Raw genomic sequence first — 16,582 nt, forward strand, 5'->3', positions numbered from 1 at the left:
CCTTCATCAAGGTAACGGCGCAGAACGCCGCCATCGCCTGCCATCGGCAACTCTGTCTTCTCGACTCACAGCCGGGACTAGATGACGGATCTCGAGATCTGGCCATCCAACCTCAGGCCGACCACCTCCGACGGAGGAGATAGCCACCACCGCGGGCTACACTGGTCGGATCAGATCTGGCCAAAGGCGCCGCCGAATAGTCCACCAGGCCCTCCACGCCGCCGCTGCTGATCCGATGCCTGATGGCGCGCCGCCGCCAACCGCAGCCACCGCCCTTCATGGTACAGTGACGCGCCGCACCTACAGCTGCCGCCGCCCAAGGCAGGGCCGGCCACCATGCCGGCACCTGCCGCAACCATTGCCGCCGCGACGCATAAATTGGATCGGCCACGTCACCACGCGTTTAGGGGCACTGCACCACCCCTAAGACGCGGGAGAGAGGGAGTCCCCCGCCACCGCTGTCGGCATCCGGGCTTAGCCCGGGCGGCGTCCTCCGGTGGCGGCGGAGGGAGGGGAAGAGGGAGATCACGGCCCCGACGGCTAGGGTTTGGGCGCCGCCCGAGCGGGGAGCGACGCGAGGGCTGCGTGAGATATGTGGGGCGCCTCTCACAAGTTGTATGCGTTTATAAAATCCTGTTGGGGGCGATGCTTTTTTCCCTTCTCCCTTCTTGTGGTGGATATGGTGTTCTCCCTTCTTCTCGCTAACAGTTCCCTCACGGCTTCACCGATCCCTGCCATTTACTCTTCGCTAATATATGTATATCGAAATGAACTAAATTTTATGTGCGCTAAACGTATGCACACAAAGTCACAAAATACCGTTGCAACCAAAAGTTTCTCAAGACTCAACTATACAAGTGCATAAAACAATTGCAACTATATATACAGATGTTGCTATTTCTGACCATGTCCTCCACCGCCCGCTGGTCTGGTATTTCTTACTGGCATTTGATATTGTATCTGCGTTCTTTGATCACATGAATTCGTGTCTTATACCTGTTTCAGCAGACTCCTAAGAAAGTTACTGAAAGAACAGGTAATGGTTGTGAAATAGCATCACTAGGTGCATCGCTGATGCTTGCAAAGGAGAAAACTAGAAAGCATCCAATGGTTAGGTCTCAGAACGTTGTCGTTGATTGCATCTGATGTGTCCAACGAGGCATTTAAAATCTATCTTCGGGGTATCTAGAAATTTTTAGTATTTTGACATTCAAGAATCACATATCATTGCGATATTCAAGTTGATATTCTTATGTCCCGTTTAGTGTTTACATACCAGCAGAACGTAAACAGATGATCTTTTGTTTCATCATGGTGGTTCGTTTACAAGACAATCATCATATTGAAATCTTACCTGTGATAGCTCCACATGTGTGGCTGTGCATAATGGAAAATAAAACTAGCATCATGTGACAGTGTGATGGTTGCAACCAACGGTGTCCTGTGTACATGTACTTTTTATTGCAGAAGTCAATCAATTTACCTTTATGGTGTACTCCCTCCGTCCCAAAATAAGTGTATCAACTTTATACTAACTTTAGGAAGTATTCCCTCCGTTCCAAAATAGATGACCCAAGTTTGTATTAAAGTTAGTACAAAGTCGAGTCATCTATTTTAGAACGGAGGGAGTACATAATAAAAAGATGTGTAGCCCATCAAAAGTGTGATACCTTCCATGCTTGCTTAGCTGTTTGGTATTGGCAGATTATTGGATGTTAACAAAGATGCTATGTTGCCTGTAATACTAGGTTTACAACCTAATGTGTCATGCTTATAGCTCTCCTTAATTTGTTTAAACAGCACAGCCTAATAACCTATATGTTGTTGCAAGGGAAAACTATATGTTGTTAGCAGTCACCGCCAGCAATCTAAGGCAATGGTTGCCAAGGGAAGGTGAGGAACGAAAACTGAAATGCGAACAATCTGAAAATTGCAACTCAGCAGGTAGCACACACCGCATTCTCGTGCAGTTAACCAGCATGGCAATTCAGTAATCCACTACTAAATACTACTACAACTCTATATAGACAGCGGGTCTGTAAACCACACCCATTGCAGTAGCAACTAGCAAGGAAGACCAAAGCATCGTCAAACAACTATATGGCACACAATGACAATGCAATGTACTCCCCCTGTATGTCAGCATACCCAAGCTGGTTAGCACTCTCGAGAGGAGACCTATGAGCCCACCGCCCCCTTCCAGCCCCGCGCTGGCGCCGGCGGCCACGGCCCCCTCCGCCGCCCATGCCGGCCAACCTGCCGCCTCCTGGTTCATGCCCCTCCCGCCCCCTCCTCCCGGGCTGCCGGCCGCTGGCTCGGCGCGCCCCGCTTCTCTGCCGCGGCCAACAGGTGGATCGTGGGCGGATCTGGTGTCGCCGCCGTCCCATGGCCGCGGTGCTGGGACCGCGACGGACTCGGAGTTCGTCCCTGAGTCGCCCCTAGGTGCCGGTCTGCGGGGGTCTGGTTCGGTCGCTCCATCAACTCGAGCTGCGGCTGGATCGGCGCGAGCTGCGTCTGGATCGGGCTTTCACTGTGAGGTGGGTGACGGAAATAACTGCGCCGCGGCGGGAGCACGCTCCAGCCCATCTCCACCAACGGCCTGCTCTTCAATGCCGGCGACAAGCGCGGGGCGCGAGGCGGATGTGACCGGAGCCTGGCATCTCGTCAAATCGCGGCGAGGCCCGTGCCGCCCGGCTTTGCCTGCCCAGGCATTCACGTCGTCCCCCATCCCGTGGTGGCTTAAAGGGCGCTGCTGCCGCTGCCTTGCTCCTGGACACCGCGCCTCAGCTTGCCGTGAGCCATTTCGGTGCTCTCACTGCCTGCAAAATGGCCACCGGGCTCGCGGTTGCAAGAATAAGTGGCGTCCATTAAGCTCCCTGCCGTGCCTCGCCTTCATCCCTCCGCCGCCACTTCCCCGACCAGCTGCCGCTGTCGTTCAAGATACCGTTCCCGTCTTCGGCCCGGGACGGGGCTGGCCTCTCCTCCAACCCCCTCCGCAGCTGCTGCTAGGCGACACCAACCCCGTCATGTCAAGGCTGGGTGACGCGGCCAACCGGCCGGAGGAAGACTTCGTCGTGGTCCCTGCCACGCCGGAGATGCAGGCGGAGTCGGTGCTGCTCTCCACCAACGCTGCCGTGGCCTGGTTTGAAGGGGCCCGTGAGGATGTCCCTTGCCACACCGTGGCCGCTGCGTTCGCCGCCACCTTCGGCTTCCGGCCGGCGGACGTGAGTGTTGTGCGGCACTTCCCCGAGCAGTACCTCGTCAAGTTCATGTACCAGCACAATTGCGCGGACGCCGTCAACCGTGGCGACTTCCTCGTCGGCAACTCCTCTCTCTTCGTCCGCGCCTGGAGGCTCGAGGTGCACGCTGACAATGAAGACATGATGCACCACGTCCGTTTGTGCATCGAGGGGATCCCGGTCCATGCCTGGAATGAGTACGTCGCTGCGTTCGTCATCGGCCGTCGGTGCTCCCTCGACTACATCGAGCAGCGGTCTCTGCGCCGGGAGGACACACGCGACCTATCGCTCTGGGCGTGGACGTCCGACCCCAACGCCATTCCTAAGGTGAAGTGGCTCACGCTGCCCGCCCGCGGCCTCCGACGCCGCGGCCGGCGCGGCCTGAGACACCGTGTGCTGCTGCACCTGGACCTGCTCGAGGACCACTCCAAGGCGCGGGACGACGACGACCCACCACCTCCTGACCTCTACGAGTACACCTGGTTCCGCCGTACAGTGGACGGCACGGTGCGGCGGGGAGACAGGCGTGCTGGTCAGCCCAGCGACGTCAAGCGCCCGGCGCGGCGCGACGACGACGACGACCGCGGCGGCCGCCGCGGGCGTGATGGCCCGCGCGCACAGGGCGGTTGGCGCGACCGCATCCGTCGCTCCCTGTCCAGGGGCGCCCGTGACCGTCAGCGGCAAGATGGCCAGGAGAGGTCTCGCGATCGCTCGAGCGGCAAGGGCGGGAGGCGCCATGGCGCTGAAGCTGTGGCCGCCCTGGGTGACGCTGCGCCGGCCGTGCCACCCTTGGTCCTGATGGGCTCTGGCTCCGCTAGTGACGAAGGGGCAGACGCCTTGGAGCTACAGCCGGTGCGTGGCCGCAGCCCGGCACGCCAAGGCTCACCGCGGGCTGCACGCAGACGCTCCTAGGAGAGTCTTACGCCACCGGTCTTGCCCCCGCTTTCCCCCACGTCGGTGCTGCCTCGACTTGCTTGCTCCAAGAGGGACGAGGCTCAGGCAATGACAGCACCTCTGGCGGTCCCGTCCCCGACGGTGTTGCAGCTGTGCTCACCAACGCATCTGCTCCCTCCTCTGTCGCCGGTGAAGCCCCCTGGGTTCGAGGCTTCGCCCCCCCCCCCGCTCATCTCCAATGGGCCGCTTCAGCGCACGCCATCCCCGGTGCGGCTCCGCAGGGCTGCTGCTGATCTGCAGCCAGCTGGGGTTGGCATGACCGTGCTCTTTGAAGATCGGCAGGAGCCCTTGCTGCCCTCCCCTGCATCAACGCCTCCCAGGCCTCCTGCTGCGCGTCGTAAGACTCTTGCTGGAGTGAACATTGCCCGAACAAGTGCGGGCCTCTCGCTGCACAGGACCAGTGCAAGGCTCAAAGCTGCTGGCAGAGCAAGGGTGGTGCCAGCGCCAGCGGCTGAGATCCTGGTTGCTCGTAGTCTGGGGATCGTTAAGGACGGAGAAGACATCACGGCCAAGGCCCTGGATGCATTTGCTGAACGTTTCAAGGAGCAGCTGCCGCTGGAGGTGATATCTGCCATGCGAGACTTGTTCAGGTTAGATGATGTGCAGGCAATGGGTGTGGAGGACGCCCTCATCCAGCACGGAGGGGAGGGTGCTATGGACATGGAGAGGATGGAGGATGCCGCTGCTGCTCTGCAGGCCTCCACCTGAGCAAGTTGATGTCTTTGGGTTGAAATGTTCTCTATGTTAGCTAAATCCTGGTCCATGTGTGTTGGTCCGTGTAAGTGTGGTTGGGTTGCATGGCACAAGCATAACCATAGCTGGGTTGTGTGTGGCATGTGGCCAAGCTCAGAAGTGTACTCCATGTTGCCATGTTAGTGCAACCTATCAATGTTATGTGTTGGAATGTCCGGGGCCTCAACTGTCCGGAAAGACGAGCTACTGTCAGCGCCACCATCGCTGCTTCTTCTTGCCATATTGTGTGTCTACAGGAAACAAAGCTTCACAATGTCGACATCTTCACAGCTTCCTTCTTAGGAGGGAGCAGACTCTGCAGTTTTGCGCAAAGGCCGACGGACGGCACTCGTGGAGGCATTTTGCTGCTCTGGGACGATCACCTTGTGGAAATGTTCAACATCACAGCTACCACCTTCTGCCTGTCCGCCATGGTCCGTTTTCGTGACTCCGATGTGCAATACAAGCTCACCACCGTGTACGGCCCCGCGGATTCTTCTCGCAAAGATGCCTTCTTCGCGGAGCTTATCAGCCAAAAACCGCCCAATGGCATGCCATGGCTTGCGGCTGGGGATTTCAACCAAATTTATAGTGCAAGAGACAAAAATAAAAGGCATGTCAATCGAAGTAGAATTAATCGGTTTCGAGCGACACTGCAAAGTTGTGAGCTTAAAGAGATACACCTGCAAAATAGGAGGTTCACTTGGAGCAACGAGAGGGAAAACCCGACTATGTGCAAACTGGACTTGTTTTTTTGCAATGCCGAGTGGGACACCACTTTCAGCACTCATCTGCTTCACGCCCTCTCGTCCTCTCTATCCGATCACTGCCCGCTTCTCCTCGCGGATGACAAGGGGCCTCGGAGGCCTAGAACCTTCAAGTTTGAATTTTTTTGGATTGCTATGCCCGGCTTTATGGAGGTGGTCAAAAAGGCTTGGATTGAGCCGCTCGAGCATGTTGAGCCATATCAAGTCCTGTTCCATAAGCTCAAGAAGGTGGCTCTCCGCCTTTCCGAATGGAGTAGGGGCCTTTTCTCCAAGGCAAAGGTTCACCTACACGCTGCACTATTCGTGATCCTACGCCTCGACATCGCTCAAGAGACCCGACAACTCTCCCCCGAGGAGAGTGACCTTAGGGCGAGGCTTAAAAGGAGGGTCATTAGCTTGGCCGTGCTTGAGAAAGCTCGGAAAAAGCAAAGTGCGAGAATTGCTAACCTCAAGGAGGGTGATGCCAACACCAAGTTCTTCCATTGCCGGATTAATGCTAGAAGGAGGAAAAATCACATTCATAGGCTAAAACATGACCAAGGGTGGATCATCGAGCATGACGCTAAGGAGAAGCTCATTCTGGACCACTTTTCTGAAGTGATGAAAAAAGGAAACACGTGCAATAAGGATCTAAACTGGGAGGAGCTCAACTTAGAGGTACATGACTTGCACGGCCTCGACTCACCCATCACCGTTGAGGAGGTACGTGAGGCAATCAATGACATGCCAAGTGACAAGGCGCCCGGCCCAGACGGCTTCACTGGAGCTTTTTTTAAGAAGTGTTGGGACGTCATTAAGTTCGACATGATGAGGGTGATACACCAGTTTGACTCCCTTCACACATCTAGTCTCCATTGGCTCAACTCCGCAAATATAGTGTTGTTGCCCAAGAAAGAGTGCGCGGAGGGGATTGCGGACTACAGGCCCATTAGTCTCATTCATGCCGTCGCCAAGATTATCGCAAAAATTCTTTCCATCCATCTCGCCCCGCGCATGAACAGCTTGGTCTCTAACGCCCAAAGTGCATTCATCAAGAGCAAAAGCATCCACGATAACTTCATGTGTGTCCAGAACTTGGCCCGTAGGCTACACAAATGCAAGACTCCGTCTCTCCTGTTCAAGCTAGATATACGCAAAGCCTTCGACTCGGTCAGATGGGAATACATCCTCGACCTCCTTCGGCGGAGGGGGTTTCCCCCCAAGTTTCGGGATTGGATTGCGGCTCTTCTTTGCACATCATCTTCTAGGATTCTGTTAAACGGGGTGGCTGGCAACCCCATCAAGCACGGTAGGGGCCTTCGGCAGGGGGACCCCCTATCCCCGCTCCTTTTTGTCATTGCAATTGACACACTCCAACAACTACTGGAGCTGGCAACCCGAAAAGGACTACTCCACAAAATTCGTGGGAGAGGGATCATGGTGCGAACTTCACTATATGCAGACGATGCAGCTGTTTTCATGGCTCCAATCAAAAAAGATATTGACAACCTCTCGGCCATTTTGCGCGGATTTGGGGAGGTCACCGGACTATGCACCAATTTTCACAAGAGCTCGGTTGTGCCCATTCGATGCAATCACCTAAACCTGGAGCACATTCTGCAAGGATTGCCAGCTAACAGGGCGTCCTTCCCCATAAGATACTTGGGTCTTCCATTGTCCGTCTGGCAGCTTAAGAAGGTGGATTTGCAATTTCTTGAGGACAAAATTGCGGCCAAGTTGGTGACATACGAGGGGCAAAACATCACCACCATTGGACGGACGACACTTGTTAAGTCTGTTGCCACCTCGCAAGCGGTCTATTTCATCACATCTTTGGTCATACCGCCGGGCATTCTTCACAATATCAACAAACTGGAGCAGGCTTTCCTTTGGTCGGGATCGGATAAGACGACGGGCGCCAAGTGCAAGGTAAACTGGGAGATGGTTTGCCGCCCGTGCGAATATGGCGGCCTAGGGGTTCTCAACACCGATAAATTCGCGCGGGCCTTGCGCTTGAGATGGCCATGGTTTGAATGGACGGCACCACAAAAGTTGTGGTGGGCTTGGGAAATCCATGTAATGAGGAGGACCTTGACTTCTTCTATGCATCCACGACCATCACCATGGGGAACGGCGCTAAAAAGCCTTTTTGGGATTCACCCTGTCTCCATGGGTGCAAGCCTAAGGATGTTGCCCCGCTCGTCTTTGTGGCCTCCTCAAGGAAGAATTGGAAGGTGCGGGAGGCCCTACAAAATAATGCATGGATCCTCAAGATCAACACCTCCACGGTTGTCTCCGCTGAGCACATCCGACAATTCTTCACACTATGGACACTTGTGAATGATGTACATCTGGATGCACTCTCTGAAGATACTATTGTGTGGAAGCATACGACAAGCGGGCACTACACTGCAGCCTCCGCCTACAAGGCCCAATTCCTTGGCTTGGTTCTCTCTCCCATGGACCAAATGGTTTGGAAAACTTGGGCGCCACCAAAGGCTAAATTCTTCGCTTGGTTGGCTATCCAAGACAGAATTTGGACCGCGGATAGACTACAAAAAAGTGGATGGCCAAATTGTGGTCTTTGCACCCTTTGCAAGCGAGAGCAAGAAAGTGGACCGCACCTTTTCTTCAAGTGCCGCTTCACTATTAGGCTATGGAACTTGGTCATTGCAAAATTTGGGCTTCATCATATGGACACCTCTATGTGGCATCTTGAGAGTTCGGTCAAGGAATGGTGGACAAATAGGACCGGTGCCGGAGTCCCCAACAGGAAGGCCATGGCCTCTCTAACCATGCTCGTGTCATGGACCATTTGGAACGAGCGGAATGCCCGTGTTTTCCGGAACAGGAGTGCTCCGCCACCAATCTTGCTAAACAACATCATCTGCGAGGCAAACCTTTGGATCACCGCCGGAGCAGAAATAATTAGGGAACATTATTTTGTGTGAGTAATCTTCCATGCCGTCTAAAAGTGTGCCCTTGTAACAAACTCTATCCTCTTCTTATTTAATAGATGAGGCAAATCTTTTGCCTCCGTTTCGGAAAAAAAGAAGCATACCCAAGCTCAAGGCTTGATCTTGTAGCTCAAAACAGTGTCCCAGATCATCTGCACCGCAGAGTCCAGCATCCCCTTCAGAGTGTCCACCTCTTCATTCCCATCCTGGTAAATGCTTAAGGAGACAGAATCATTGTGCTGTTCAATCCACAGTCGGTTAGAAAACACAAAGCACTCATATGTTGGTAGGAGAACAGAATATTAGGTGTGCACATGACATGGTAATTCCAATTGAGAGTAGCCAAATGTCAGCACTAAAACAGGATATTAGGTGTGCGCATTACATGCGTATGAAATAGCCACAAGAGGGTTGTTGTTTGGACATTAGGTCAAGCAAAGCCAGTATAAAATGCAGGTAAGTCACACATGCAACGGGAAATACCCTTCAGTTCCTGGGTGTATATACACCTTATATGAGATTATTTTTTAATAATTACAAAAAAGTCAAAAGTTTAGAAGTTTTTTTGGAATAAACTTGACATTCTTTTGCACTAGTATATAAATTTCTGAGAACAAAAACTCAGCATTGACTTCATGGCAAGAAAACAAAAATTATTTGCTATTATAGGTCACTGTTCACACTATTCTTGCCGAAACTTTTATTTTTTCTGAAAAGAAGTCAAAAGGTTTTTATCTTTTTATGGATTTTTTCTTACAAGCAATGGAAGGTCAACTTTAATTCAAAAATATTTTCAGAATTTTTTCACTTATTTAATTACTAATATGTTTTTCCATATAGGGTGTATATACACCCATAGACCAAAAGTTCCCCTACCACATGCAACCAAATAATTTGCTCAGGAACATCACAAATAAAAAAAATGATATTATCTTATGAAAACACGTCAAAAAATATATTATCTTATGAATTGATTTATCGTGTAGTAACCTGCAGTCTCTCAGATATGCCAGTTAGTTTGAAGGTAACTTCATTGGAAATCTCTCCAGTGGAGCTCCGGTGGTCAAACCGGTCAGCACACCTGAGCTTCAACCTTAAGGTTTTATTCCTGAAAGCACTATAGCTTGTATGCCACACCCCAACTATGCTGAACCTCTCACCAATCGACTCATTCCCAAGTGGCCATTTAAGTCCCCCTTTGGCATCAGGATCAACAATAGCTGAAGACACTAAGCTCTTTATGGCATTTTCCACTTCAGGCTGCAAGTGATATCAGATGAGTCTGCAGAAGATAAGATCGTAACAGAAAGGCTCAAGGTAGTTCTAATATGAACTCACGTCTATGTTCTTCAGGATCCTTTTTGTACGCAACATCAGCCTTAAATCAAAATCTTTGGACAGGCAGGATATGTCCTCCACCAGCTGCCGTATCTGGTTCAATTCAACCTGCACGAGAAGTAACAGTGGAGACTAATGAGAAAGAAAACCATTGTTAGCTGGCGGCTTGTAATGAATAGTATATCTGAGCAATTTAGCACAAGCCACAGTATGTGGGCCACGTATTATAACCTAACCAACTGGCCCTATACATGGTATAAATGAAATTTTGCACATCTCCTCACCTATCTAAGGGAAAATGTTATGCCCAACAAAATCAGCAGTAGAATGAAAAGAAACAAGGCAAAAAAGAATAATAATCGCATCGACTATAGCCTACATCTGCCAGTGAAACAATCTCCATTCAACTCATTTCAAGCAAACATAGTTGCTTTTCCATAACAATGCTGTCACACTGAGTTTTATTGCTGCAGTTTTTTGAGTTAAAAAACATACTGAGTTCAGAGCTAATTGTCCAAGTTATAGACCACAGACAAGAGACACGGCTGCTTTAGAGAAAGAAGGAAACACCGCCCACTTGAGTGGCAATCAGAAGACCACATATAGTGGTACGCATATAGTGAATGATATCGTGTATACAAACTGATTCTATTTACGCATTCCTTCATCTGAATTGCCCAAAAATTTCCTTTGAACAAAGACAAGCATGATAATTGATGGCTAAAAAGTTAGCAGCATACATCGTCTCAATGAATACCAACTTATAAATTGAGACGACTTAATTGTCAGGCGTAAAAGAACAAAACTATGCACAATCCCAATATTTCATACTGTGTTAGCGCTAAACGTTAACTGTCACGCTGAGATCTGAAAACCAAAAGAAAGGACATAAATGTATACTATACAGACCTTGTGGATCACAAGCTTCCCATCCTCTTGCACGGTGCATTTGCAAGACATCGTCGTATCACTTCGCTGCTTGTCAAACACCTATCAGGTATTTACAGGCCCCAAAGTCAATTCACACTCATCTGAAAAATAACCAGGTATAACTCTCAAACTGTCGGGACGTCCGAACCTTGACATGGTAGTGCTTTTTTGATGAATCGAACTTCAGATCCGTCAGCTTCCCAATATACATCCCAATCTCATCCACACACTTGCCGGGCAAATTCGTATAGAACGATTTACGGACCTGGCTCCTCGATCCTTCTGCCCCTGCTTTTGCTGCGTCGCGGACAGAGTCCAGGGAGACGGGTCCGCCGCTAGGTCCGCTACACAACATCACCCAAAGAAAGCAGCTCTTTGCGCATTAATCACAATGTGATGTGACACGAAGCACAGGTTCAAGAAATGAAATGGTGGACGGACAAATGTAGGAGAAGACTCACGGTTGGAACAGGACCTTGCCCACCCTTGCCACGAGGCTCAGCTTTACCTCCTCGTCTTCCGTGGGCGCATCGCGCGCCGTCGCTCTCGCCCTCTCCGCCGCGGCTAGGAGGTCCGGCAAGAAACTCTCGGTGATGGCCGCGACCGCGGCCTCCGCGGAGCCGGGGGCGCTTTTCGGGGAGGAGAGGGCGAGGACGAGGGGCTTGGCGCCGGTCTCGCGCTCGATGGGATCGCAGGGGAAGGGGACGAGGCGGAAAGTGTCGGCGTCGCCGGAGCCGGGGGGGAAGGGCGGGAGCGGGGACCAGCGGGAGACGCAGCCCGCGGCGTGGATGATCTTGTTGTTGGACGGGCGGAGGTGGTGACGCCCGCGACCGCGAGGGGAGGAGATGGAAAGGGACTGGAGGGAGGAGATCGGTGGGAAAGGGGTTGGGGCGGGCTCGGAGCTGCTGGAGTGGCGCCGGTGGGGCGGGAGGTAGACCATGGCGGATGCCCGATTGGCCGGCGGCGAGGAGGTTTTGGGGAGGGGAGAAGGGGAAAGAGGGAAGTTGGCGATGGACTGTGCTGGAAACTGACCGTGGTCGCCTCTTTGTTTCAAGTCCCTTTATTTTTCCCAAATGATAATGCTCACACACGTTTTAAGTCCGTTTATTTTTCCCAAATGATAATGCTCACACACGTGATACGAAGTAATTCCATCCATATTTTTTTGATGGCCACTTTAGACTAGTCACAATAGAAGTAATTTCAGCAGTAATATCGAGTCCAACTCAGCAAATTTGCTTATGTGGTAATAAATTAATAAGGAGAGATGTAGTTTGAATAACTTAGCTAGTTACTGTAACATCACATGTCTCAATGCAATATGAGTTTATAACCTAATAAATAAGCCTTTGCATGACACCACACTTATGTTACTACCCACTATGAAGATAGTAATATAGTCTAGGGATATGTGTATGTGACTAGTGTATGTTACTCTCCACTGTAGCTAATCTTAGTTACAAAAGGATGACAACTTTAACTAGCCACAGTGGGAGTAACTTCAGCAGTAACATCAAATCCAACTCAGCAAATTTGTTTATGTGTCAATGAGTTAATGAGGAGAGAGATAGTTTGAGTAACTTAGCTAGTTACTGTAACATCACATGTCCCAATTCAATATGAGTCTATAACCTAATAAATGATAATTTGCACTTATGTTACTACCCACTATGAAGGTAGTAATATAGTCTAGGGATATGTGTATGTTAATCTCCATCATGGCTAGTCTTATGAAGTATGGCAACTTTCTGTTTGAATGACAAGTTTCAGTTTTTTTGAGATTTGTTTCTTTTAGATGGCAACTTTAGTGTAAAAACGTGTGGGCGATGTTACTACATGCCGCACGGTGTGGCAATTATCGTGTTGGGGAACGTAGCAATAATTCAAAATTTTCCTACATGTCACCAAGATCAATATAGGAGATGCTAGCAACGAGAGAGAGGGAGTGCATCTTCATACCCTTGAAGATCGCTAAGCGGAAGCGTTACATGAAACGCGGATGATGGAGTCGTACTCGCGGCGATTCAAATCGCGGAACATCCGATCTAGCGCCGAACGGACGGCGCCTCCGCGTTCAAGACACGTACAACCAGGGGACGTCTCCTCCTTCTTGATCCAGCAAGGGGAGAGGAGAAGTTGAGGGAGAACTCCGACAGCACAACGACGTGGTGGTGATGGAGCTCGTGGTTCTCCGACAGAGCTTCGCCAAGCATTATGGAGGAGGAGGTGTTGGAGAGGGGGAAGGGGCTGCGCCAGGGGAAGGGTGTGGCAGCCCTCCCACCTCCCCCCTATATTTATAGGGGAAAGGGGAGAGAGGGCCGGCCCCCTAGATCACATCTACAAGGAGGGGGCGGCGGCCAAGGGGGGACTTGCCCCCCAAGTCAGGTGGGAGGCGCCCTCACCCCCTAGGGTTTCTAACCCTAGGTGCCTTGGGCCCCTTTGGGGGACGCACCAGCCCACGAGGGGCTGGTTCCCCCCCCCTTTGTTCAGCCCATTAGGCCCATCGAGGTAGGTGGCCCCATCCGGTGGACCTCCGGACACCTTCCGGTGGTCTCGGTACAATACCGATAACCCCCGAAATTATTCCGGCGACTGAAACAAGACTTTCCATATATAATTCTTCACCTTTAGACCATTCTGAAACTCCTCGTGACGTCCGAGATCGCATCCGGGACTACAAACAACCTTCGAACCACATACTATTTCCCATAACAACTCTAGCGTCATCGAACCTTAAGTGTGTCGACCCTACGGGTTCGGGAATCATGCAGACATGATCGAGACATCTCTCCGGCCAATAACCAACAGCGGGATCTGGATACCCATGTTGGCTCCCACATGTTCCACGATGATCTCATCGGATGAACCACGATGTCGAGGATTCAATCAATCCTGTATGCAATTCCCTTTGTCTATCGGTATGTTACTTGCCCGAGATTTGATCATCGGTATCCCCATACCTCGTTCAATCTCGTTACCGGCAAGTTTCTATACTCGTTCTGTAACGCATGATCCCGTGACCAACTCCTTAGTCACATTGAGCTCGTTATGATGATGCATTACCGAGTGGGCCCAGAGATACCTCTTCGTCATACGGAGTGACAAATCCCAGTCTCAATTCGTGCCAACCCAACAGATACTTTCGGAGATACCTGTAGTGCACCTTTATAGCCGCCCAGTTACGTTGTGATGTTTGGCACACCCAAAGCATTCCTACGGTATCCGGGAGTTGCACAATCTCATGGTCTAAGGAAATGATACTTGACATTAGAAAAGCTTTAGCAAACAAACTACACGATCTTGTGCTACGCTTAGGATTGGGTCTTGTCCATCACATCATTATCCTAATGATGTGATCCCGTTATCAACGACATCCAATGTCCATGGTCAGGAAACCATGACCATCTATTGATCAACGAGCTAGTTAACTAGAGGCTTACTAGGGACATATTACGATCTATATATTCACACATGTATTACGGTTTGCGGTTAATACAGTTATAGCATGAACAATAGACAATTATCATGAACAAGGAAATATAATAATAACCACTTTAGTATTTTCTCTAGGGCATATTTCCAACAGTCTCCCACTTGTACTAGAGTCAATAATCTAGTTACATTGTGATGGATCGAACACCCATAGAGTTCTGGTGTTGATCATGTTTTGCTCGCAGAAGAGGTTTAGTCAACGGATCTGTGACATTCAGATCCGTATGCACTTTACAAATATCTATGTCTCCATCTTGAATATATTCACGAATGGAGTTGAAGCGACGCTTGATATGCCTGGTCTTCTTGTGAAACCTGGGCTCCTTGGCAAGGGCAATAGCTCCAGTGTTGTCACAGAAGAGAGTCATTGGGCCCGACGCATTTGGAATAACTCCTAGGTCGGTGATGAAATCCTTCATCCAGACTGCTTCCTGTGCTGCCTCCGAGGCTGCTATGTACTCCGCTTCACATGTAGATCCCGCAACAACGCTTTGATTGCAACTACACCAACTGACTGCCCCACCATTCAAAATGTACACGTATCAGGTTTGTGACTTGGAGTCTGATGACCGACAAGTATAGGGCATCTATCGCAGTCCTTTCGATAAGTAAGAGTGTCGAACCCAACGAGGAGCAGAACGAAATGATAAGCGGTTTCCAGCAATGTATTCTTTGCAAGTACTGAAATAAGTGGTAACATATAGTTTTGTGATAAGATAACTTGTAGCGAGAGACAAGTAACAAAAGTAAATAAAGTGCAGCAAGGTGGCCCAATCCTTTTTGTAGCAAAGGACAAGCCTGGACAAACTCTTATATAGAGAAAAGCGCTCCTGAGGACACATGGGAATATCGTCAAGCTAGTTTTCATCACGTTCATAAGATTCGCGTTCGGTACTTTGATAATCTGATATGTGGGTGGCCCGGTGCTTGGGTACTGTCCTTACTTGGACAAGCATCCCACTTATGATTAACCTCTATTGCAAGCATTCGCAACTACAACAAAAGTATTAAGGCAAACCTAACCATAGCATGAAACATATGGATCCAAATCAGCCCCTTACGAAGCAACGCATAAACTAGGGTTTAAGCTTTTGTCACTCTAGCAACCCATCATCTACTTATTACTCCCCAATGCCTTTCTCTAGGCCCAAATAATGGTGAAGTGTCATGTAGTCGACGTTCACATGACACCACTAGAGGGATGACAACATACATCTCATTAAAATATCGAACGAAGACCAAATTCACATGACTACTAATAGCAAGACTTCTCCCATGTCCTCAGGAACAAACGTAACTACTCACAAAGCATATTCATGTTCATAATCAGAGGGGTATTAATATGCATATTGGATCTGAACATATGATCTTCCACCAGATAAACCAACTAGCATCAACTACAAGGAGTAATTAACACTACTATCAACCCACAGGTACCAATCCCGGACTTGGAGACAAGAGATGAACTAGGGTTTTGAGAGGAGATGGTGCTGGTGAAGATGTTGATGGAGATTGCCCTCTCCCGTTGAGAGGAGCGTTGGTGATGACGATGGCGATGATTTCCCCCTCCCGGAGGGAAGTTTCCCCGGCAGAACAGCTCCGCCAGAGCCCTAGATTGGTTCCGCCAAGGTTCCGCCTCGTGGCGGTGGAGTTTCGTCCGAGAAGATGGCTTATGATTTTTTTTCTCATCGAAAGACTTCATATAGCAGAAGATAGCCATCGGAGGGCCACCAGGGGGCCCACGAGGTAGGGGGGCACGCCCAGGGGGTAGGGGCGTGCCCCCCACCCTCGTGGGCAGGGTGTGGCCCCCCTGGTGAACTTCTTCCACTGAGTATTTTTTATATATTCTGAAAACGTCTTCCATGAAGTTTCAGGACTTTTGGAGCTGTGCAGAATAGGTCTCTAATATTTGCTCCTTTTCCAGCCCAGAATCCCAGCTGCCGACATTCTCCTTCTTTATGTAAACCTTGTAAAATAAGAGAGAATAGGCATAAGTGTTGTGACATAATGTGTAATAACAGCCCATAATGCAATAAATATCGATATAAAAGCATGATGCAAAATGGACGTTTCAGAGTCATCCAGATCTGTGTCGAAGCTAGCATCGACGTAACCCTTTACGCCGAGCTCTTCATCACCTCCATAAACCAGAAACATATCCTTAGTCCTTTTCAGGTATTTTAGGATATTCTTG

General features: G+C 50.2%; 2 protein-coding genes across 3 annotated transcripts; one reads left to right on the top strand and one right to left on the bottom strand.

Annotated features, from left to right (window-relative positions):
• Positions 1-1,710: 1,710 nt before the first annotated feature.
• On the bottom strand, positions 1,711-11,927 carry LOC125516027. Of its 2 annotated transcripts, XM_048681507.1 has the most exons (7): positions 11,358-11,926; positions 11,045-11,240; positions 10,876-10,956; positions 9,967-10,074; positions 9,619-9,888; positions 8,733-8,834; positions 1,711-2,148 (listed from the first exon to the last, which is right to left on the bottom strand). In XM_048681507.1, exons 1-6 carry the CDS (start codon positions 11,834-11,836, stop codon positions 8,739-8,741), a joined length of 1,230 nt encoding a protein of 409 aa, XP_048537464.1. In that variant the 5' UTR covers positions 11,837-11,926; the 3' UTR covers positions 1,711-2,148; positions 8,733-8,738. The 2 variants fall into 2 exon arrangements, with proteins under 2 accessions (XP_048537464.1, XP_048537465.1); XM_048681508.1 differs by lacking the exon at positions 1,711-2,148 and having other exon boundaries at positions 8,606-8,834; positions 11,358-11,927.
• Positions 2,157-4,337, top strand: LOC125516024. The gene has a single exon (XM_048681506.1). The coding sequence runs from the start codon at positions 2,181-2,183 to the stop codon at positions 4,149-4,151; it is 1,971 nt and encodes a 656-aa protein (XP_048537463.1). The 5' UTR covers positions 2,157-2,180; the 3' UTR covers positions 4,152-4,337.
• Positions 11,928-16,582: the final 4,655 nt, after the last annotated feature.

The sequence above is a fragment of the Triticum urartu genome, chromosome 6 (genome assembly GCF_003073215.2).
Source record: "Triticum urartu cultivar G1812 chromosome 6, Tu2.1, whole genome shotgun sequence".
Taxonomy (NCBI): domain Eukaryota; kingdom Viridiplantae; phylum Streptophyta; class Magnoliopsida; order Poales; family Poaceae; genus Triticum; species Triticum urartu.

Excerpts from the sequence above, each read along its gene's own strand:
- LOC125516024 (XM_048681506.1), top strand. The coding sequence starts at position 2,181 with ATGAGCCCACCGCCCCCTTCCAGCCCCGCGCTGGCGCCGGCGGCCACG.
- LOC125516027 (XM_048681507.1), bottom strand. The coding sequence starts at position 11,836 with ATGGTCTACCTCCCGCCCCACCGGCGCCACTCCAGCAGCTCCGAGCCC. Across the intron at positions 11,241-11,357 it reads GGCAAGGTCCTGTTCCAACC|CGGACCTAGCGGCGGACCCG; the intron begins GTGAGTCTTCTC and ends GATGTTGTGTAG. Across the intron at positions 10,957-11,044 it reads AAAAGCACTACCATGTCAAG|GTGTTTGACAAGCAGCGAAG; the intron begins GTTCGGACGTCC and ends AATACCTGATAG.